This window comes from Polypterus senegalus, chromosome 8 (genome assembly GCF_016835505.1).
Source record: "Polypterus senegalus isolate Bchr_013 chromosome 8, ASM1683550v1, whole genome shotgun sequence".
NCBI lineage: Eukaryota > Metazoa > Chordata > Cladistia > Polypteriformes > Polypteridae > Polypterus > Polypterus senegalus.
Window position 1 is genome coordinate 72473241 of NC_053161.1, and position 24509 is coordinate 72497749.

Here is a 24509-nt window from a genome sequence, read left to right on the forward strand (position 1 = left end):
TTATTGACTGTCACCTTTGGGTAGTTTGTGATTAATATGTCATTTGTGTAAATCTGCAGCTTCCAAAGCACTGAGGTTTAAATACTTATACAACGACTAACTTTTGAGAATATCTACAGAAAATGGTTTGATTTTGGAAATGTACTGTTACAGCATAAGAGAATGAATGGATAAATATGGGTACAAATCTTTTGTTATGCACAACATTATGATGACTTTCAAGGGGACTTGATACTTTTGCAGATCACTGTATATTCATAAAATGTGCATGATGAATATGAGACTTAACTTCAGACTGTCACCTTTTGTTTCATGTAACAAACAATACTGGGCACAATGGCATTTGCTATGTTTAGTCCCTCAGGTCTAACTGAGCAGAGGTTTTAGGAGAAATGAATGCCAGGGGATTCCAATTGCTTAGGAGGTCCAATAACTATCAGCACACAAAAGAACTCTTGAGTGTTAAGGGTTGATTGTCACGACTGTCATGGCATGAGAAAAACAGAGAACTGGCCATGATAGAAAAGCAAGCAATTTTGATAATGACATAAAAGCACTGATCAGAACCATTGGTGAACACTTGGACATTCCAAAATAAACTGTATGGAGTACTTTGAAAAAGAAATACCAGCCACAGCAGGTTTAAGCCATTTCCAATGAGAAGGCTGTCCCAGGAAGACCACAGCAGCGGCTGATGTCAGAGCTATGAAAAGAATCCCAAAAATAACATCCAAAGAAATAAAAGTCTACAAAAGAGCTGCAGAAGAACGGGAAACACAGAAGCCAAACTACAATATGCAAACTTCTCATCATCACAAAGAACAGAAAGACTAGACTGCAATTCACACAAAAGTACAAAGATCACCCTGAGGGGTTCTGGAGCAAAGCTTTATGGACAGGTGAGGTAAAGATTAACCTTTGCCAGAATGATAGGAAGGGAAAGTAAGGAGAAAGAGATGATATGAAAAAGCACACCAGCTCATCTCTGAAGCATTGAGGAGCCAGCGTAATGGCTTGGGCACAAATGACAGCTTCTGGAACTGGCTCACTGGCCTTTATTGATCATGAAAATGATAATGGCAGCAAAGTGACATCATCTCTTCTCAAATCCAAACAAATGCCTCCAAGCACAATGGACAGAAATTCATAATACAAAAAGACAAAGACCCAAAACATACTGCCCACCTAACCAAGGAGCTCATCAGAAAGGCGAGGTCAGATTCCTGGTTTAAGCACAACTAAGAATGTATATCAACCCTTAAGAAGAAACCATGCCAATGAAGTTATCAAGAGTCTGATGAAGTCACTGGCTCTCACACTATTGTGTGTAAGGGATATGCGACTAAATACTGACTTTAACCAACTTTATTTTGCTTCAGCTTTATTTGTCCCAATACTTCTGCTCAGGTTAAATCAGGGGAATAAACACAATGGAAGACATTTTTTCCAAAACTGTTTGTTGTATTTAAAACATGTAGGGCCCTGCAAAAGTATTCGTTCCTTTCTGTATTTATCCTGTTTTGTCACCATACAATCTGGAATTAAACTGGCATTTGGGGGGGACTAGTGCCATCTAATTTATATAACATGTCTACTACTTTTGTAAGGCACTGTAATGTAACATAATAATATTTTGCTTCTCAGTTATTATGGTCTAATTCTGACACTTCACAGTACCTTCTCTTGGTATATTTTAGTATCCCCAGTAAACAAACCTGCATGAAGATTTTGAAAAGCAGTTGTGAGTAGAAAACAAAAGACTTGAAAAGGTGGGATTCAGAAATCTTCTTGAAAGAAGCATAGTGTGCATGGCTAAATGCTGCAGTACATGAGATTAAAACAAAGACATTGAATCAGGTAAAGTTTATACTTGAAAAAGTACAATATTAATACATTACTGTCAGTGGGAAACACAGCAGTTTGTTAGCCTACAATTTCAATTTGAAATCATTTTGTTTGTATATCCATCCTGAAAAAGAGAAGTGGTCCATCTCACCTCCTTGTTACACGGCAATCTGCTTCCTAGCAAAATTCCAATGTAAACTTTGAGAGCAAAACGAAAACAAAAATACAAATACTACTTAAACACAATTTCCCCAACATGCCACAGTCACAATTCACAAATAAGGTTAAATGTTACATAAGAAAATTTCTTAATACTGTTAATTAAACTACATGATTTCATAGTTGTAGGCAGAAATGGTAGGACCCCTGAAAGTGTTTACAGTTAACAGCTCACCTCTTAAAATTGTCCCTTCACATTAATGAAGGAATATTACAAAATTATTCTATAAAACATTTACAGTCATTTAGATTCACTGAACAATTATTTCTTAAAGGCAAACACAAATGCATTCAAATACATCTGCAAAGGCATACTTAAGATACTCACTGAGATGCATTATCAACATAGAAAAAGTTCTTAAATATAACCAAAGCACAGTGTGCCACTAATGGGAAAGTAACAAACATAGAGGTAAAGCTCAATTTGTATGCATTAAATTGGCAATAATGATCACATATGTTGCAATGGAAACACAATGATGAGATCCATTCCTCCAAGTTGTATTACACTCTTCAGAATGGGTCAGCATAATAAATACATTCTTCAGAGATACATGCAAACACATTTCTTAAGCCCCATACCTAAAAATAGCCAAAATAAATTGTATTCCACAACTGGATGAAGTCTGAATTCCTCAACATTATTTTTTGGGAGTAATATATTTGGTTACACATACTGTTCAACTTCTTGTGACTAAAGAATGCAACAGCAGATTGTAGTTTGACAAAAAACAATTAACCACTGTTCTGTATTACAACGATGACAAATATATGACTTTGGACCCCTACATATTTCTTTCTTACTTAAATAATTAAGTATATACTTAGACATAAAACTAAAAGGGGGTATTGTTAAAAAATATTAGTTACTATACAAAGAGTGCATAAATACCTTGAGCCAACAGGTCAAACTAATAGCCATTATCACCTCTTGAAACTTTTCTTCAGTGTTACACTGCAAGTCTCCTTGGACGTGTGCATTAGCTTGTTCACATTCAACTTTCTTCGTTATTGTGCTATGAATGAAACTTATAGACTTTGGCCTACCCAGGTGAGATTAATTAACTATAACTTTGAAACTGCTACTATAAAGATCTGTTGTTACCAAATCCCCAAATGGCCCTGTGCAAAAGGAAGACCTAAACAGAGTTGTCATACAGAAAGCTAAGGCAAATTGATACATACAGAAAGGCTGACACAAATTGCAGCTGTAATGCAAGACAAATTATCCTGTTACACAAAACTTCAGGAATGTACAGTATAAAAATGTAATAGCCATACTGGTCTGTTATATTTGATTTGTACAAAGCTATTTTTGTCAATCTGCACTAAAATAGCAAACAGATGAGCTACTTTGTTTAGAATAACAAATCTATTTGAAAACATTTTCTGTATTGTCTGTATATTAAAAAACAACTTTCTTCAAATTTACATAGAAATGGAAATATCTGGGAAATTTTAGCAAGGCATAAGCCTAAATAAAAAGTAACAAATCACTTTGCAATGCCCTGAAGCCAAAACTGGAAATTAAGAGTCACCTAAACACTAGGCAAGTAGTATCTTAAAAAACAAAACAAAACAAAACAAACAAAAAGAACAGTATTTCAATGCAGTCACTTAGGACAAACAAACAAGTTCACATAGAAAGCCACTGGACCCTCAGCAGCATTTCCATTTTGTTAAATATAGACAGTAGTCATTTAGCAGCAAGTGATTCCCCCAATAAATAACACACTTTTTGCAGTCCAGCTCAATAGCCTCAACAGCTACACTTTACAGGTAGCTGTAAATTACTGGCTTTAACAATAAAGGAGAACCTTAAAACTCTCTGTACAAAATAATGTCACACTGTGACAGGCAAGTTAAAAACAAAATCATTCTGCACATCTGATGAAAATAGACCCTCCTCATCAAAGAGGTCTACAACGAGGCATAGCAGAACAGGACAGGGTATGACAGCTTCACTCTATCCTTGGCTGGCTGGCTGGAATAGCTGAAACTCCCATTGTGGGGACTTGTCTAAAACAGCATACTTTGTCTTCTGCTTTTGCCATGTCCTAGGGAGAAAAAAAAAAGGCAATTTCATTAAAATCTGGGTAATCAAATATGAAAAATGAGTTGAAATGAATTTCCAACATTTGAAAAATATAATTCTCATAAAAATGTCATTTGACAAATTCATATTTTACAAGTGAGCCTGGTACACATGCTAAACTGTTCATAAGAAAAAAACAATTAATTTGCACAGCCAGGTGATTTGCTGCCCTGTTCATTAGTATTGTTCTTACAAATAGTATTATATAAAAATAAAAACTACAGAAGCATTTATCTGTTTTTTCTCGGCCCAGTTTTCTCAAAGACAGGGTTGCATTGAACTGGAGTATATCTCAGCAGTAGTTGGAGCAAGTTAGGAACTGAACTGGACTGGGACGGTATTCAATTGGAAAGCAAACACTCACACTCGGTCAATCAAGTGTTGCCAGTTAAACTATCAGGCACATCTTTGGCCTCTTGCACCTCAAAAAAACTTTTTTTTTTTCTCCTTTTACTACAGGACTGCATAAAATAGAAATAAAGAAATGCTCTGTATTGCTACCATACTTTGTGCAATGGATTACAGCAATGTGTTGGGGTATACTCTAGCTTCTCTGTAATTTTTGACAGTGTCAATTATCAAAAAGCGGATTGATATTTACAGTGTGCCAAATATGTCACACAGCAGTAGCATACACTGGTGCTAATAACAAAAACATGTTGACATACCTGCCTAGATGTCACAATTCTCTGTCAATAGGTGGAATTAGAAGGAAACACAAAGCAACACACTAGAAGCAACGCATCGAAGTCTCCATACCACAATTTTTAACCTTTCCCGGCTGATTTAATTTGTGCTAAAGGATTTGTTGCAGCAGCTGAGATGATCATAGTAGTACTTACTGACTTGGTAGCTGAGAATGCAGGCTTCCATTCTAACTACAGACATTTTGAGACCTAACTGACTTTAACAACAGTAATATGATGTTACAAGAGTCATACCAGTGAAAACTGCATCATATAGCTGACAGGGACTGTATGAACACTAGAGATGGAAAACAAGACTATTCTGTGACCAATGACAAAATATTGGGAATGCATTAGTAATTTTGAGTCTGGGGACACAAATAGGATATCTGCACATGTCATTAATATTAGAAAGTAATGCAAGTGAGCCTGATCTCTCAGCTCCTTTGAAGGAACATAAAATGATACGATGGCCTCTCGAAACAGAAAACAGGAGTTAATGTATCAATTTGAATTGTCTTGATTTAATTTTAGAACAATATAATAATATAATATGCTTACTGGTATTTGTCATTTTATATTGCTCCACATGTTTATATAGATTTCATAATTTAATATTTCAGTTATTTATACTCATGCAAATTCCTAAATAACACAGGGCCAGACAACTCACCAGAGGAACAGACAGCAGAATAGTAAGTATGACGTCCATAAGACATAAGAGTCTGCCATGTCTGAGGTGTTTGGTGAACTGGTCATGGCCCAGGAGACAGACAACAAGTCAATGGCCAGTGCTGTCGAGGATGAGGAGATCTCATACAGGGCAGTGGACTGCATTCTCTTGAATGTTGATCCAGTTATATCCTCACATTAGCAAGTTGGCTTAGCATTACAAAATCAAATATGTACAGAATTGTGTATTGTATCATACATTTTATGAATCATTCCATGTACAAAAACATATTATACAGAAATATAAATCTTTACCAAATTTAGTGCAGGAAAACTGCTGATATAGCACATTCATGCACACTAAAGATTCTATATTTCAGAGCAATAGAACAATAAAACTAAATGTATAATCAAACAATTATATCTGTATCTGTTTTCTTTGATCTTTTGTACTAACAGTACCAACCCGGATTTTATTGTATTGTTAATTCAAGGAATTGTTAATTCAAATAGTCAATATATTCCCATGTATAAGTAGTTCATGTTGTGCCATGTAAAATTTTTCTTTGCAATTTATCTTTTCTTGAACGATCAGTTAAATTTTCATAACACTTTGAAACATGAAGAAAAAGAACAGGCTCTATGACACCTGCATTTGGACATTTGTCTCATTCTTGGCTTTTTTATATTTTTTTGGCATCCTCAAGTATTTAAGTGCTCTTGTTAATTAAGTGAAAAAATGCTAGAGTGTTTAGGAATTGTAATTTACTGATCAATTTTATCAAGACCATGGTTTATAATGGGAGTATATAAGCTCTGTGTATGATAACTCCATCTTAGTTGCTGTGAGAGCTGCACTTATTATAAACACATAGTCATTCAGGTTGAACAGTGTCCGAGAGTTGTGACTGCGTGTGTGCTTACTGGGTAAAGACTCTTAAATAAGGGGCTAAGCCTTTTAAGTGGGACAGCAGCTTTTAGCGGAGACAGACAGAAACAAAAACCACTGCTGTGACTCATGATAAGCACAAAATACAAAACAAATATCAAACCACTAAAAAGATATTTAGGCCTGTTACTAAAAAGAACTAAGCTCATGTGTCATAAACTAAACTTAAAAGTGTATACACCACAAAGTAATTCACAGCAAATTATTAAACCTTTAAATTTACTAGTTATAAACTTTTGTAATTTCTTGATTAGATCTTACAATAACATGAATTGATAAATTCAGTGCATGTAAATTATGACCTTAAAAGAAAACATAACTTAAAATAGAGAAAATGTCACTTTAAAACCACAGCATTTTTCAGGCCAATTCAACTAAGCAGCAGGTGTTTACAGTACACAAGGAAAACCAATAAAAGTTACATATCAAATAAACTTTAAACACTGCTTAATTATGAAAACAAATATAAACATAGAATGACGATTCATGCATTTGCTGAACTCACTTATTTCATTAAAGGGCCAATGAGAGCACTGGCAGCATAGCAGGAAACAATTCTGAATGGGATATTATATAAATAAAACAAATGTGTTTAATTACCCGTTTCTGGGTACGATGAATTTCGAAATCCAGGGTCCTTCTGCAGCTGAATATCCTTCAAAGTAAATATTGATAAACCTGTGCATAAATTAACAAAACAACATAATTAAATACTAGAAGGCGCAAGCAGTTTTGAAGGCAAGATTCATGTCTGTAGTCTTAACAATTTTGCCAGCTCATTTAATCTCAAAAATGGTAAAAAAAACACCCCATTTCCAAAGCCCATCAATCTAATTCAGGGTTTCATTTATATATATATATATATATATATATATATATATATATATATATATATATATATATATATATATATATATATATATATACACACACATATATACTCACACAGTGGGTACGGAAAGTATTCAGACCCCCTTCAATTTTTCACTCTGTTATATTGCAGCCATTTGCTAAAATCATTTAATTTTTTCCCTCATTAATGTACACATAACACGCCATATTGACAGAGAAAAAAAATAATTTTTGAAATTGTTGCAGATTTATTAAAAAAGAAAAACTGAAATATCACATGGTCCTAAGTATTCAGACCCTTTGCTCAGTATTTAGTAGAAGCACCCTTTTGAGCTAATACAGCCATGAGTCTTCTTGGGAAAGATGCCACCTGGATTTGGGGATCCTCTGCCATTCCTCCTTGCAGATCCTCTCCATTTCTGTCAGGTTGGATGGTAAACGTTGGTGGACAGCCATTTTTAGGTCTCTCCAGAGATGCTCAATTGGGTTTAAGTAAGGGCTCTGGCTGGGCCATTCAAGAACAGTCACAGAGTTGTTGTGAAGACACTCCTTTGTTATTTTAGCTGTGTGCCTAGGGTCATTGTCTTGTTGGAAGGTAAAACTTCGGCCCAGTCTGAGGTCCTTAGCACTCTGGAGAAGGTTTTTGTCCAGGATATCTCTGTACTTGCCCGCATTCATCTTTCCCTCGATTGCAACCAGTCGTCCTGTCCCTGCAGCTTAAAAACACCCCCACAGCATGATGCTGCCACTGCCATGCTTAACTGTGGGGACTGTATTGGACAAGTGATGAGCAGTGCCTGGTTGTCTCCACACATACCACTTAGAATTAAGGCCAAAAAGTTCTATCTTGGAGTTTGCTAAAAGACACCTGAAGGACTCTGAGATGGTGAGAAATGAGATTCTCTGGTCTGATGAGACTAAAATAGAACTTTTAGAACAACTCTGTGACTGTTCTTGAATGGCCCAGCCAGAGCCCTGACTTAAACCCAATTGAGCATCTCTGTAGAGACCTAAAAATGGCTGTCCACCAACGTTTACCATCCAACCTGACAGAACTGGAGAGGATCTACAAGGAGGAATGGCAGAGGATCCCCAAATCCAGATATGAAAAACTTGTTGCATCTTTCCCAAGAAGACTCATGGCTGTATTAGCTCAAAAGGATGCTTCTACTTAATACTGAGCAAAGGGTCTGAATACTTAGGACCATGTGATATTTCAGTTTTTCTTTTTTAATAAATCTGCAACAATTTCAAAAATTCTTTTTTTTTGTCTGTCAATATGACGTGCTGTGTGTACATTAATGAGGAAAAAAAATAAATTTAAATGATTTTAGCAAATGGCTGCAATATAACAAAGAGTGAAAAATTGAAGGAGTCTGAATACTTTCCGCACCCACTGTGTATGTGTGTGTATATATATATATATATATATATATATATATATATATATATATATATATATATATATATATATATATATATATATATATATATATATATATATATATATATATATATATATATATATATATATATACACACACACACATACATATATTATATTTTAGTTGAAGGTAATATTAGTGGGTCTGCATAAAGCAAGATATCATGCTTTGAGGCAACATATGTTTATCATTCATGTGTTCTCATTTGAAGGAGGGCTGTCAATCATTGCCAGCATCAAATGTGGCAACAAGCATTGTAGCCTTCGCAAACAATTCACTGATTCTGTTCCGGTTAATTTACTGTCATTATACCTTATAGTGCAATGAAAACTATTTGTTAGTACTCACACTGGTACTAAAAGATGCAATAACAATAAAGGGTCTGCAAAATATGTCGCTTAAGGAGATTTAATCACTACATTTGTGAAAGACACAATGGCAATGGGTTCCAGTACCCAGATTGCATAAAAGGAAGATTGATACAGAGATCACTGGGTAATCTAGGCAGCAGCACACAGGAAACCATAACTGAAAGTTGCAAAAAAAAAAAAAATGTTTCTGGGTCTGTTTTTGCCAACCAAAAAAGCTGTTGCTTAAGGTGCTCATGTAATTCTTATGTGTGTGACAATATAAACAACCCCTGCATATACTATATTATGTATGCTTCTCTCCTTTTGCCTTAATGACACCCTTTTCTGGGGACAGAATGGCTGAAGTTTGCCTGTGTGTAAAATAGTAATCTTAACTTCTACTGATAACATCATTCAAATGATGTCCTCTAGATATACAATCGACCATTTGACATTCTGTGTCATAAAGACAGGATATGAATAAAGTTCATGGCACACATTATGCAAGAACACTGGCATATGATTCTCCTTTTAAGTTCAAAAGGATTACTTACTTTCAGGTAAACTGTACACCCTTGTTCCAAGGCTTTTAAAGTAGGTATGTTTCATAGACTCTTCCGCAGAAATTCTCTTCTTAGTTTCATACTGAAAACAAAAAGTATAGTTAACATAAGCAGAAGTTCAACATTTAGCTAGTGGACATAAGAGACTGCCAGATAGGTGCTGAAGGTGAAGGGGAGAAATGATCAAATGTATAAATTCCTTTTATAACCTAGTAAATTCTGACTAGTTGTACATAAACAGTGCAAAAAAAAACATGCATTTCATTGTCTGTTTTATTGGAAATTTTATAAAATGAAAATTTAGGAAAAATATTTTTTCTATGACTAACCAATAGAAAGTACAAGACAGATTACCTGGGGAGCAAAAAAAGAAGCAGAAAATATCTATCAAAAAGATTTTAATAAGTTAAATAGCATGATGGAGAAAATATGACCTCTACTGGAAATTTAAAGCATTATCAAATTTATAAGCAGAAAGCAGCAGAAAACATTGGTATACAATGAATTACCATATTTACCCAAAGATAATAAAACATTATATACAACACAAAAAAACAAACATGATTAACATTTACAAAGCAGAAGAAATCTACCTTTGATACAACTTATTACATTATGAGGACTCTCCACATAACACATTACCACAAATTTTGTTTGAGAGAAAAACAATGCATTTTACTATATGTACAGTACTGCTGAATTAAACAAATTTATGGTTTCCTTTTTTCTGAACATAATATGTCATCCAGAGTTATCATGATATAAGCCACCCACATTTCATGATGCTTATAAGAAATGCAATGGAAGTACATAATAAACAAGAATAGTTGTGTCAAATACTTGAAATATTAAAATGTGTGCTTCAGTTTAAGTGTTTAAAGTCTAAATATTCTCTGGGGTCAGTTGATGTGGCATGCACAATTCCAAGTACTTCTGATGATAGTAGCAGGGTGTTGTACCGTGTTAGCCATTATGGATGCTGTGAGAAGTCAAGCAAAATGACACCTTTTATTGGCTGACTAAAAAGATTACAATATGCAAGCTTTCAAGGCAACTCATGCCCCTTCTTTAGGCAAGATGTAATAGAGAGAATGAAATTTTCCATGTTTATATAGACACCAGGACAGATACAGCTGATGACACCTATTAGTTTACTCTTTAATATAAGGGTGTACTTTATTGCACAAAATATGGTCCAAAATGGCTTAAGAATTGGAGGCTTTTAGGTTTACAGGGTAACAAATAGGAGGGAACCTCAAAAAGCTTGACATCCTGCATAACTAGTCAAACATAACTCAGTCAAACAGTATGTCATATTTAGGGGTTTTCTCATACCGGTAAGTCACGAGGCACTGGACAAAGAAAACTGAAGTGATTTCAAAGTGTGCATAAGTAATTCTCATGAACTCAGAAAAGGTTAAAAACAAAACCCATAGCACTAGACAAAAATTATAGTATATTAGCATAAAAGCTTAAAAAGTAAAATATAACATTACAACCATCAAGACAAAATAGACTGGCATAAAGAGTAGATGGTTTGTCTGTTTTAGTCTGGCTTTGGGGCATAGCTAATCTGTGAAACTGCTCTGCTTAAACAGACCTTGCTGCAATACTTGACACTATTAATTATGATATTCTACTATCCAGAATGGAAAATAAATATCCTATTTGTCTCTGGCACTGCCATCCAGTCCTATCTTAGTCAGTCTTGACATTAATAGGTCCAGCTCAACATCAGACACACAAGGAGTCCCCTCAAGGCTCTGTTCTCAGCCCTCTGCTGTTCTGTATCTACATGCTTCCCCTTGGCAATATTATTTGTAGTTCTTGACTGAGCTACCATTTCTATGTGGATGATACTCAGACATGTTTCACTGTTAAATGTGAATGTTCATCACAGATTTCTCAGGTCACAACTGACCTTGTTGAAAAGTAATGCTGAATGCAGAGCAGTTCTTTAAAATTAACCTAATAAAAACACAGGTTATGCTAATTGTAACTAAAGCTCATCTGAAGAAATTAAAGTACCTTTCATTCACTATAGTATCATTTAACCCACATAAAACACATTAAGAAACTTTTTTATTCTGTCTCTGTAACATATCATATGTTCACACATTCCTCTTCTTTTCTAATACTGAGAAAGTTCCCGATGCTTTTATTACATCCAATATTTTCTGCTGTAACTCTCTGCTGGCATGTACCACTTCTAACATGTTATCTTAGCTCTAGCTGGTTCATAGCTCTGGTCCTCCAGGGGTTAATATTATTAATTCACTGGAGCTGCTTACATTTGAACACACCATATACAATTGCCACAAGTAAAACATTTTTGCCTCAGATTAATTCCTGCTTTTCCTAGTGACTTGGTTTTTGATGATGGTCAATGCACAAAACACAATTAGTGTGGCATGATTTGAGCATGGGAAAGGTGTTATATAAATAAAATTTGTCATTGTTATTATTAGCGGCTAAGGAATTTTTTTGAGTTACAGAGAATCAAAACCACCTGTATATTACCTAGTTCATAGCTCTAATATCAAAGGAGATTCCTGGATCTTGGCGATAGATAATATTTGATGCTAATAATTTACCGATGGCAAGGAAGTCATTTAAGAGCTTTACCTTTAGAAGAAAACTGAAACAGAATGTACACGCAGGGAATTCTACAAAGCAAATGTCAATGTCCATGATCATAAAATAGAAAGATACTTTGTAAAAATAAATAAATAAATAAAGTAAATACCTTAGTTTTTAAATTTGTTAACTGCTAGCAATATACAGATTCCTAATCTGTGTCTAACTTGACAATCTGAATCTACTTATGATTTCTGTTCCATATTCTAAAGCAGTGATGAAGTTTTTGCCTGTAGTTATATAGTACAAAATTGCCTTAATCAAGACCTGTCCCTATTCACTAGTCCAAAGAAGCTGGCTTTCCCATACTTTACTTTAAATCAAACCCATCCACCAGAAAAGGAAATCTAACTTAGGTTTGTGGAATTGGTCCTGTTAATATATACAAAGTGTTTATCTAAGGTGGCACCAAAGAGCAAATGTAAAGACAGGGTGCAAAGGTAATAACAACAACAAAATAAATCACTGCATATATTAAATATTATTGTACAAAACAAAAAAATAGTGCTTAAGGTTGACATCAAAAGTTGAGCTTGTGAAAACTGTATGAAATTAACAGAAAACTATAATATTTACATTGATTCTTTTGGTTAATTTTGCACTTTAAAACTTTCTATCATACATGAGTTTTTTGTAATTTTATATAGGCATTTTTTATGTTAATTTAATGCAGTGTTTTGTATTTTATGCACTCATTTGAAAATTTATAAACTGAGCTTTTATTTATTTTTGTATGCTTTTTTTGGCACATTGATTTTAATTAACATGCTTGGTTTTTTTTTAGTTAACAGGGCACAGTGACAAATACAAAGCCCTTACATGTAGTGTATCTTCAACATACTAAATTTTAGAAGGCAGCAGCACTATCACTGTGTCACTATGTTATTTCACTTATTATTATTGTTGAATTATATATTAAAAAAATAAAATATATTATTATAATTTTGTTATTGTCATAGTAGTAGATTATTCAAAAGGCATATTTTTATCTTTTACATATTTCAATTATTGTTATTTTTATTATAATAATACATATGCAGATTGTAATTGTGTTATATTGCATTATATATTTATAAATATATATATATATATATATATATATATATATATATAAATATATATATATATATATAAATATATTATATATATATATTATATATATATATATTATATATATACAGTATATACATATACATTTTTTTCATTATATTGCAGTTTTGAAAATGCTTTCTAAAATTCTATTTACTGTCTTTTTAAATTGGAAACCAATCATGATTCTCCTGATAGCCTCAGTGAATAATGTTACTTATTGCATGTTTCACTTTCTTGGTAGCTTGTACTTTTTAATCTGTTAAATTCATTACCCAGCTTTGAAAGAACAACATCTGGCAGGTAGTAAAAATAAAAAAAGACAACTTACACATACACACAAACACAAACATACTAAAAAAAAAAAAGGAATATAAATACATTTTGAAATTTTTACCTGCAGAAATGAAGATAATAATTCAATTCCTTCAGAGTCCAGCCTAGAAAAAATATAAATTAAATGTAAAATAAAATAAGTGGACATAGATAAATTAACAGCTAATGCAAAACTGAAGAAACAAATAAGGTACCTTGGTGCATGGTTAATCAATGGCTGTTGCTTGTATTTGGGAAAGTTATAAGATTTAAATTCCTCCATAGAAGATATTCCAGGCCAACTGTCCTCTGTAGGTGTACCTATATTAGAAAAAAGGGAGAAAAGCAGTTATTGCAACAAAGCATTTTTTAAGGTTGGTAGTGCTCATTATTGTTAACATAACAATCTTACTTATTGTTTAAAATTTTTTAAATAATGTAGAATATTGGTAGTAGTGAGGCTAGTGGATTGATTAATGTCATTGCACAAATAAACACAAGCACACATGAAAAACATAAAACCATAAATATGTTTTATACTTAAAGTTTTCATAATATGGAATGTTCCAATTTGCTGATCAAAGTACTGTACATACGTTTAAGTTCTTCCTTGAATAAGTCGGGGCTTGATTTTACGGTATAATTTCACATATTTTATAATGTTGGTCATATAAGTCGAATGCGGTAAACTCACACTATTGGTCCAAGAGATTATGATATGCTAATGTCCACCTGAGAGAGTAACCACGGAGCACACTGCCTTTTTTTTCTATGTATTGTACCTATGTGACCACACGGAAATACCCGAACTATTCCGATGCGACATTTACACTGCTTAGTGTTTTTTTGTATCTCACATCCTCATACACCTTTATCGTAAGACCATGCCTTATCTAAGATGGAGTGTTTGATCAGAAAAAAATGTGAAGCTGGTTTTAAATTAAAAGTAGTTGAAGGGAAGAAAGAAATTAGTAACTGCACTGCTGCAACAAAATTTTATGTGTCTGAGAAACTGGAGGAAACAAGACGAAGTAAAATAAAAAAAAAAATTTAAAAAAAAAGTGTATTTTTCAATGGGAGTATAAGTCGGGGTCTGATTTTATGATTGATTTTTCATGTTTCAAGACCCGACTTATATGCGAGTATGTATGGTATACTCTCTGAGATATGTTGAGGAATATGGATCAAAAACTGAGGAAAACAAACCTAAAGATCATAATTTTTACACATAGTGAGCTAAACTCACATTGCCTTCAGCAGAAGTGGTTTAATGAGTTTCATCTTATTTTAAAAGACTTCAGTAACAATAAAGAAACATACATTAGCACTACATTGGTGTTTAGCACACTTTATTACATTAAAGAAAACTGATTTTACAGAATTTCAGTGAACTTTACATTATGATAGCACACTAGAACAAGCAGTTTTGAAAGGGTATTCACAATTTCGTTTTGGGCCCCCATTCTGTACGTATTTTATAAAGGAAAATATTTATAGGAGTCAAAAACAGTCCTGGGAGGTATTCCATGGAATGGAGTCTCAACTGAGACTCGATTATGCACACATTTGTGATATTTAAGCAACCCTGAGAACCAATCTTCAAGTACATTGATCATAGTTGGAACAGCACAGAAGGGAGTGCAATATCTTCAAATTGAGTACACATGACTTTGAGTGTGAAGCTGATGCAATGGGAAAGCTTTGAAAAGTTTAAGCATCATAAAACAGAAAAACACATAACAGAGACATTGGCTGTCCTTAAAGCATCTGATCAAGAAATAATACTTGATCTATAATAACACAAAAAAGGAAATGCTGTTTAGTAAGAAGAAAGTAAGAAGAAAAAGCTGCATGTCGGTCTACAGCAGAAAAAACGCATTATGGTTTTGAATTAGAGCACTGCATAATTAAATGTTAATAGCATTATTGGAAAAAAAGTTTTCTTTGAATTGCCCAGTTTTAAATGTAATTATAGTTTGTAAACATCATACTGGAAACAATTAAAACAAGTTAAGTATTCAGTGGCAATATGAAGTGTAATTACTGAAACTGAAAATTATATAAACATGAACATAATAACTAAAACAATACATATATACTAACATATATTGCACCCAACCAACAACAAAGCAGCTTCTGCCAGTGATCCAAGTTTGCCATTCACCAAAATGTCTTACTGCAGAACGTGACTAGTAATGCATGTCAATGTCATTTAAAGGGCTTTCCTGTGCATTAATGCTATGAATGATTTGTATTTTACGCAGTCAGCCTCTAATAAGCTTGGCAGTGTCATTATTTGAGTGATGCCTATTGAGCCACTGATATTTCGATTAACTTAAGAACATGGTGGGGGTTGATTTGATTCAACCTAGTTTTTTTTTTAATTTTACTTTCTTGTAAGGAATATTATTTGATGTTAATAAATTCAATCAAATGTTATCAAGAAAAAGAACAGCAGCAAAAAAAGCAAAGTTGATGCAAATGGTTTGCACAATTTTCTGTGTTGAGTTGACTTTGCAATGTATGGCTTCAACTAATTGATTATAGTGTTGATTGGTGAAATTTGTCAAAGCATTTTTTACAGCACATATGCTGTATTTGCTGGTGACCTTGTTCACTGTGTATTTTCCTATAAATTCACTCTGTGGCTGGCTTAGAGGAACATTTTTTTTCTCACTGTCCTGTAAAACTCTGCAAGGCCAGTGTAACATCTCAGAGCTGTAGCAGCCATGTATAGAACTTTCATGCATGTGTACAGTAAAGTAACTGCCAATCTGCTTTACATTAGCTGACCATAATTTGATTATTATGAGTACTACCACCAGATACTGTATACAACACTAATCAATGTATGTTGGCAGTGCAGTATTGCATGGCTAATTTGCTTCCATAATTAGCCACCTGCTGCAGCTAGACCCAAAACAAGCTTTATAGGAGCCCTCCCCTCTCCCTCTGAGAAAGGAAACACCTGCAATAATAACAAAACATTTATTACTGTTTACAAGGTGTTTCTATCTTCTTAATGTAAAAAAAAAAGTGCAAGCACATGCACAAAGATAAGAAACAAAAAAGTATAGTTTTCTGAGTGAGTCTTGCTGTCTGACATTGCCATAATAGAATGCTCCCTTCAACATTATGAAATCATCAAATATCTGTTGTGCATTAAACCTCTCCACATATTGTTCCCACCATAACAGATTTGAATCGCTTGCGAAATTAATTTCAATGGTCAAACATATAAAATCGGATATAAGCCAAAACTTGAAACTGTGTCACTGTTGAATGCAGTCTAATTGTAAGCTTAGGAAGCAGTTGCCCCATTCACTCCCTATAAATGGCACCCATACATACAGACATTCATGGGGCTCATTAATAACACTATTGTGTTATTAAACATAATCTGCTGGTTGGGTACTAGCAAGTACTAAACTGCATTAAATTATTGAATCTGAAGGTTATCACTACTGCATAGGTAGATGGCTGAGCTGCAACAACAGTTATTGCAGCGCATAGACGAGAAGTAAGATGCTTAAATCTGGACAGCAAGTTATATTAAAACTGATAAAGTAACAGACAAAAATATTAAATTTTGGATGAAACTGAAACCTGATCAAAAACTTAAACATCAATATTTTAGTACAAGTAATGATTTTTTTAACAGTTTTTAAATGAATATGCTTCCCTCTTACTCAAATAATTTTGTTATATGATTTTGCCTTATTTTTACCGAAACTCTAAATTTCATTTTACTGCCACTATATTCCCCAATATCCTTTACTGATCTGTTTCTTTACTGTATCTTCAGCACTTACCCTAAGAAACCACCTAAGCAATTCTGGACTTTCTGTGGTGACATTCACCAAAGAATGCTGGATCAACTTCATTTTTGCTTTAACAGTCAATCCTACATGCTGTACATTTATACTGTGTACCTTCTATGCTAGAGTGTTAGACAGCCTTTCTCAGCTGACAGTTGTTATATTGTCTGAAGTTATAGATCATTAATAAAAGACAAACAAAAACTTTACCCAGAAGTCTAAAAATTAAGTGCAATTCATCTTCAACTGTTGAGCCTGGAAAAAGTGGCCTTCCAGCAGCCATTTCATAAAATATACAGCCCACGCCCCTGAAAGTATAAAGCAAAACGTTAAATGACTGTAAAATGAATTTCTTGGAAAAAAAAAAAAACAAAAGAAAAAACTTACATGTACTTTAAAGACATTCCAACATTTTAAACATCACTTATGTAATATACTTAGCAGTGGACCAAAAAAAAGAGTAATATCCAACAACATGCAAAACTTTATTTTATACACGATTATGAGAAATATTTTATGAACCTTTGGGAATTTTTAAGATTCCTTCATTAATGGCAAGTAAAATTTCATATGATCTTCAGTTATCTCATTACAACTGATAAAGGCAGTAAAACTGAACATATATCCAAAACAAAATTATTGGATCTTTATTGAAAAGTTTGTTTACATATTGCATATATGTATAAATATATGAGCCCCTAAATTTACTAACTGATGCGGATTCCTTTAGCAAAAATAATTTTAGACAAATTCTTCTTTGTAGCTATTGATTTCACCTGCAAAGTACTAAGGACATACTTTGGGGTATCCTTCTTTACAGAATGGTTTAAAATCATATAAAGTATTTACCAATCAGCCACAACATTAAAGCCTCTGACAGGAGATGTGACTAACATTGATTATCTCATTATAATGGCATCTGTCAACAGGTGGGATATATTAGGCAGCAAGTGAACAGTCAGTTCTTGAAGGTGATGCATTGGAAGTAAGAAAAATGAGCAAGCATAGGAATCTCAGGGACTTTAACAAGGGCCAGGATGTGATGGCTAGATGACTGGGTCAGTGCATTTCCAAAACAGTAGTTCTTGTAGGGTGTTTCCGGTATGCAGAGGCAAGTACTGTACCTTCCAAATGTGGTCCAAGAAAGGGCAACCAGTGAACCAGTGACACGGTTGTGTGTACTCAGTGCTCATTGATGGGTGAGGGGAGTGAAGACTAGCCTGTCTGGTCTGACTCCACAGAAGTGCTAATGTAGCACAAATTATTGAAAGTGTAATGCTGACGATGACTGAATAGTTGGTTGCATGTGGGGCTGCGTAGCCGCAGAATGATCAGGATGCCCATGCTGACTCCTGTCCACCGCTGACAGCATCTACAATGGGCATGTGCACGTCAGAACTGGACCATAGAGCAAAGGAAGCAAGCAGCCTGGTTTAATGAATCACACTTTCTTTTAGATAATATGGACAGCCTGGTGTGTATGTGTGTCATTGACCTGAGGAAGAGGTGGTAGCAGGATGCACTATGGGAAGAAGGCAAACTGAGGCAATGTGTTGCTCTGGGCAATGTTCTGCTGAGAAACACTGGGTCCTGGCATTCATGCCGGTGTTACTTTGACATGTACCACATACCTAAAGATTTTTGCAGGCCAAATACAACCTCTTCATGACAATGTTATTCTGTAATGGCAATGGCCTCTTTCAGCGAGATAATTTGCAGCTTCAGATCGAAAGAAAATGCTCTGATTTGCCACTAAACAGTTTCTAACAAAACTGTTAGAATTTAGTTTTTCTTCATTGATTGCAAACAAACCAGACCCCTAGAAAGTAAACCAGACCACCAAAATGGTTGATAGGTAGTATACTTTGATGGTATACTGTATGATTTTACTCTGGGGAGGACAGATATTATGCTGTTTGCATGTCAGGCATGAGTAAAACCTATTTAGACATACTAGAACTTAGTAATAGACACTGGCTCTTTGAATGTGGAATGTAACACCTGGAGCAGAGAATTCACCAGAGCAAGTGAGTAGGGCTGATCGGCGAAATTAATCAAAGTGTTTCTCACAGTGAATATGACGTACAATGTGTACAGAAAAGAATCACTCCTCCATTCAAAATATTCACGTTGTTAGTTTGCAGCCTGAAATGAAGACACACACAAAAAAATACTCATCCAGCTGTATTTACTCAGGGCAACATAACAGCCAAGTGAAAAATATAATAGCAACAGCACAGAAAAAAAAATGCAAAACTAAAAGGAGATGGTTAAAGATCACCCCCCGTATCAGTAGTTTATGGAACCAAATTTTGCTCTGATTATAGCCATGAGTTTGTTGGGATACAATATGTGCAATCAGTCAATCTGGATGATGACCATTGGTGGACTGAAATCTACAAGTCATTCCACAGATTTTCAATAGGGTTTAAGTCTGGGCTCTGATTGGTCAGACAAAGACATTCACCTTTCTCTCCTTCGGCCACTTTGTGGTCAGCTTTGTTGTGTGCTTCGCATCATTGTCATATTGGAAAGTGAACCTTCTTCCAATCTTCAACTTTTTCTGGAAGAGGGTGTGTGATAAGTGGGTTTATGGTGCTAATTTTAAATAAGTAACCATATCCCGGAAAATGCTGGCTCTAATCGGGTGCAGGTGGGTGTGTGTTATTATATCTTTCACTTGGCCATTAGAAGTTGCATTGAGTAAATATAACTGGAGAAACATTTTTTTTGTGTGCGTGTGTCTTCATTTCAGGCTGCAAAGCAACAAAATTTGAATATTTTGAAGGGGGTGAAGCTTTTCTAAGCACACAGTATTTGCTAGTAACCTTGTTTATTGAATTTCTTCCTGGAAATTTGTCGTGCAGATGGCTTAGGTGACCATTCTTTCCCAAAGTGCCCTATAATGTTTTGTGAGGCCAGTGTGATACTACAAAGCTGTAGAAACCATGCACAGAAGTTTCTCCCATTGTTAATGTTTGATTGTTGCCGATGTTTTTGGGTCACAAGCATACGAAGAGAGGAAAAAAACTGCTTTATCATGCTTGACAGTGCTGCTGGATATTTTCCCCACACACATTTCACTAAGGGGAAACCCCGCTCTACCACTTTGGTTGTTTCAACCTCAAATCTAGCTTTTCGATTGCTGTATGTAGTTAGGATTGCTGTATGCAAACTTTCTTAGCTGACTATGTTTTTTGCTTAATTGCAGTTAGTTTATGGGTTCTGGCTAATGTGGTGGTGGCTGATATTGCTTTTTTTGATGATGATTACCTGCTCTTCAACACAATCATGCACTTACCGTATGCACTCCAGACTGGATGTGGTGACATACAGCTTATGCATGGAGCTTGCCATTGATCGTCCGCGGTATATATACCGCTCCTCTCGCCGTCATTTTAATATTACCTCTGCATCCGCTGACACTATTTCCATGATTTGGTCTGTTAGACCTGTTTTCTCAAAAAGACTGTCTGCAGGATGATGGAGTAGGCAGACGGATTGGCTGAGACACCTGCTGCAGATACCGGACTGGAGTAACCAAGGATTACAATCTGTCTTAACTCTCCACTGTGCACTCCTGAACTGCAGATCGTTAACTAATAAAACTACTTTCCTCAATGATATATTTATTTCTAAAAAAACTGGACATGCTGTTCCTTGTAGAAACGTGGCAAAATCCAGGTGATTATTTAGAACTAAATCTGCTTACCCCCTTTGGTTATAGCTATTTGTCTAAACTCTGTCTGATGGGCCGAGGTCATGGATTGGCAGTGGTTCAGTGTCATTGCCTTAAAGCAACCACTATTGATTTTCATTACATTACGTCTTTTGAATACGTGGTTGCTAAAATCACGTGAAAGGCTTCGCTGCACATTATATTAATTTACAGGCCTCCTAAGATTCAGCCAGATTTTTTCTCTCATCTTTATGAAATACTCACTCTTGTCTGTGACATGTCTACTGCTGTTATTTTGCTTAGTGACCTTCATATTCATGTGGATACTGACTATCCATCTGCTTATGAGCTGCGTTCAGTACTGGACTGTTTATAAGTTTTATGCAGCATGTTGGTTTTTCAACCCACGCTAATGGCCATATTCTGGATTTTACATGTGGTTCAGTTAAGGGTATCTCAGATCACAAGCCGATTGAATTTAGTTTCACTTATCCCCTGCCTAAAATAGGTCTAAAGTCTAAAATAGCCTATCGTAATATCAAGAATATTGATCAGTTATCCTTTTCTATGTCTGTCGGTGCTTTCTGTCTCCATGATGTTTCTGGATTGTCTTGCCCTATGCAGATTTTGTCTCTATATAATTCCACATTGTCACAAATTTTGGATCATTAAATCCATGGTTTACAGCAGAATTGCGTACCATGAAACAAATTGGTTGCAGCTTGAAAAGACTCTGGAGTAAGACTGGTCCAGCTGTTCACGCCCTGGCTTACACCGAACACCTGAAGGAATACAGATGCGCCTTATTGGCTGCACATTCAAAGTACTATTCCACCCTTATTGACTTTGGTACTTTTCAGCCTAGATCTCTTTTTAATACAGTTAACAGACTTTGTCAACCTGCTGTTAAAAATCCTTATTCCTCTGTTGAGCACTATAATCAATTTTTTGACTATTTTCAGTCAAAAATTCTGACCATATATCAAGGTTTCTCTACCAACCATTCCTCATATCTGTCGGCTTGGTTCTACTTCTAAATCTTCAGTTTATTTATCTAAATTTAACCCCACTACATCAACTTATATTGCTGAAGTAATATCTAAATCAAATCGATCTACTTGCCACCCAGACCCTGCCCCTGCTTTACTGATTAAGGCTTGCACTGATAAACTTTCCACTCCCATTTCTCACTTTATCATCTGTAGTTTCCGCACCTGTGTTGTTCCAAGTGATTTAAAAACTGCTGATGTAACCCCGTTTTAAAAAAAACCTGGCTTAGATCCATTACAGCTAAAATTTTATCGCTCAATCTCTAATCTTCCATTTATGGCTAAGATCTTAGAAAAGGTTGTTGCTGCTTAACTTAATGATTATTTAAACTTGCATTACTTGCTTGAGCCTTTTCAATCTGGATTCAGAGCCCTACATAGCACTAAAACTACTTTACTTAAGGTAACCAATGACTTACTTATAACCGTAGATTCCGAGGTGGCCGCTATTCTAGTTCTCCTTGACTTAAGCACAGCATTTGATACAGTTAACCATGACATTTTACTGTCCCAACTTTCAGCTATTGGTATCTCTGGTGCTGCTCTTTCTTGGTTCATGTCATACCTCAGTGATCGCCAGTATTATGTCTTAATTAGGGAATACAAATCTGCCACTACTTCACTTACACAAGGTATCCCTCAACTCTTTAACATCTATATGCTGCCATTAGGTGAGATTATTCATCGGTACAGTCTAAGCTTCCACTGCTTTGCCGATGACACACAACTTTACATAAGTGTTGATGCAACTGCAACATCTTCACCTGTTGTACTAACTGACTGCAATCGGGAGATCAATCATTGGATTACAGATAATTTTTTACGACTTAATCCTGATAAAACAAAAATCTTGTTAGTTGGTATCAAATCTGTCCTCTCAGGGGCTGAAAATTTACATCGATGGGATCTTGGTTGAACCCTCAGCATTAATCAGTAATTTGGGTGTCATCTTTGATCAGCTTCTTACTTTTCAACCACACATTAGCTCAATAGTACAGACAGCTTTTTTTCATCTTCACAACATTGCTCATCTGCATTCTTTCCTCAGTGTGAATGATACTGAAACACTGATTCATGCTTTCATCACTACCTGTCTGGACTATTGCAATGCATTGTTTTATGGCCTCCCGACTAAATATATCAATAGATTACAATATGTTCAGAATTCTGCTGCTCGTCTACTTACATATACTAAAAAATCTGCTTGCATCACTCCTGTCCATTATGATTTGCATTAGTTACCAGTCTTTTCAAAAATCAAATATAAAATTATTCTTCTCACCTTTAAGGCCCTTCATGGTTTAGCCCCTCATTATTTGTCTGAGATACTAATTTCTTACACTCCTGCTCATGCATTACGATCATCAGACGCTAACTTATTCACTGTACCTAAATACAGGTTAGTAACTATGAGTGGCAGGGCTTTCAGTGTGATAGCCCCTAAAAGTTGGAATGATCTTCCTCTCGGCCTTCGCGAGGAAAAATCTATTATTCATTTCAAACACCTGTTAAAAACACATTTCTTCGAGTATTATTCATTTTCTTGTATGTAATTTTTACTATCTTGTTAATGTGTTTATTGAATTGTAAAGTGTCCTTGAGTGTATGAAAGACGCTACATAAAAAAAACTTATTATTATTATTATTATTAAAAAACATGTAACAGTAGGTTCACAAAGGTTGAAAAACACTGCAGGATTTCCATCCCAAATGCATTTAAAAACGTTAATAAAAACTTACAGTATTTTCATTTGAGTGGTACATTAGCTGACCATAATGAGAATATTTCGAGTACTGTCACCAGATATATAACACAGAGCCCTGTGGCTGACAGCACAGCACCACATGGCTAATTATGTATGCAAATTAGTCACGTGCCCACCTACATCCCAAAACAAGCCTTAAAGGAGCCCTCCCCCTCTTTACTCATCAGCAAACATAGGACATGCAGTGATATAATTAAAATAAAGACTTATTACTATTTACATGGTATTTCTTCTTGAATGAAGTATCTGCACATATAAAGTGGGGAAAAAAACATATATTCTAGCTCTGCCTGGAGCTGCGTCAAACAATTGAACTAGCGAGTTCCATGCCGCCTCTACATGACACAGACAATGTGTGCCCCATAAGTGGAAGTCTGTAAGGGCAATTATCTATATTTTATTGCTAGTGTATGTCCGCCTGTTGTATTTTGTTTGTGGTAATCATTCTGTCTGCATGTTTTGTTGCTTGAGGCATGCTGG

The 24509-nt window shown here is 34.9% G+C and overlaps 1 protein-coding gene across 3 annotated transcripts in view; it reads right to left on the reverse strand.

Annotated features, from left to right (window-relative positions):
* Nucleotides 1–1848: 1848 nt before the first annotated feature.
* cdk17 (cyclin-dependent kinase 17) overlaps nt 1849–24509 on the reverse strand; it is a 141684-nt gene continuing 119023 nt past the window's right edge. For all 3 annotated transcript variants that reach the window (XM_039761268.1, XM_039761269.1, XM_039761270.1), the window contains 6 exons: nt 17746–17843; nt 13933–14038; nt 13800–13842; nt 9668–9758; nt 7067–7144; nt 1849–4121 (listed from right to left, as the gene is read on the reverse strand). In XM_039761268.1, coding sequence (XP_039617202.1) covers nt 4084–4121; nt 7067–7144; nt 9668–9758; nt 13800–13842; nt 13933–14038; nt 17746–17843 — 454 coding nt within the window. In that variant the 3' untranslated portion in view covers nt 1849–4083. The remainder of the gene's footprint in view (nt 4122–7066; nt 7145–9667; nt 9759–13799; nt 13843–13932; nt 14039–17745; nt 17844–24509) is intronic.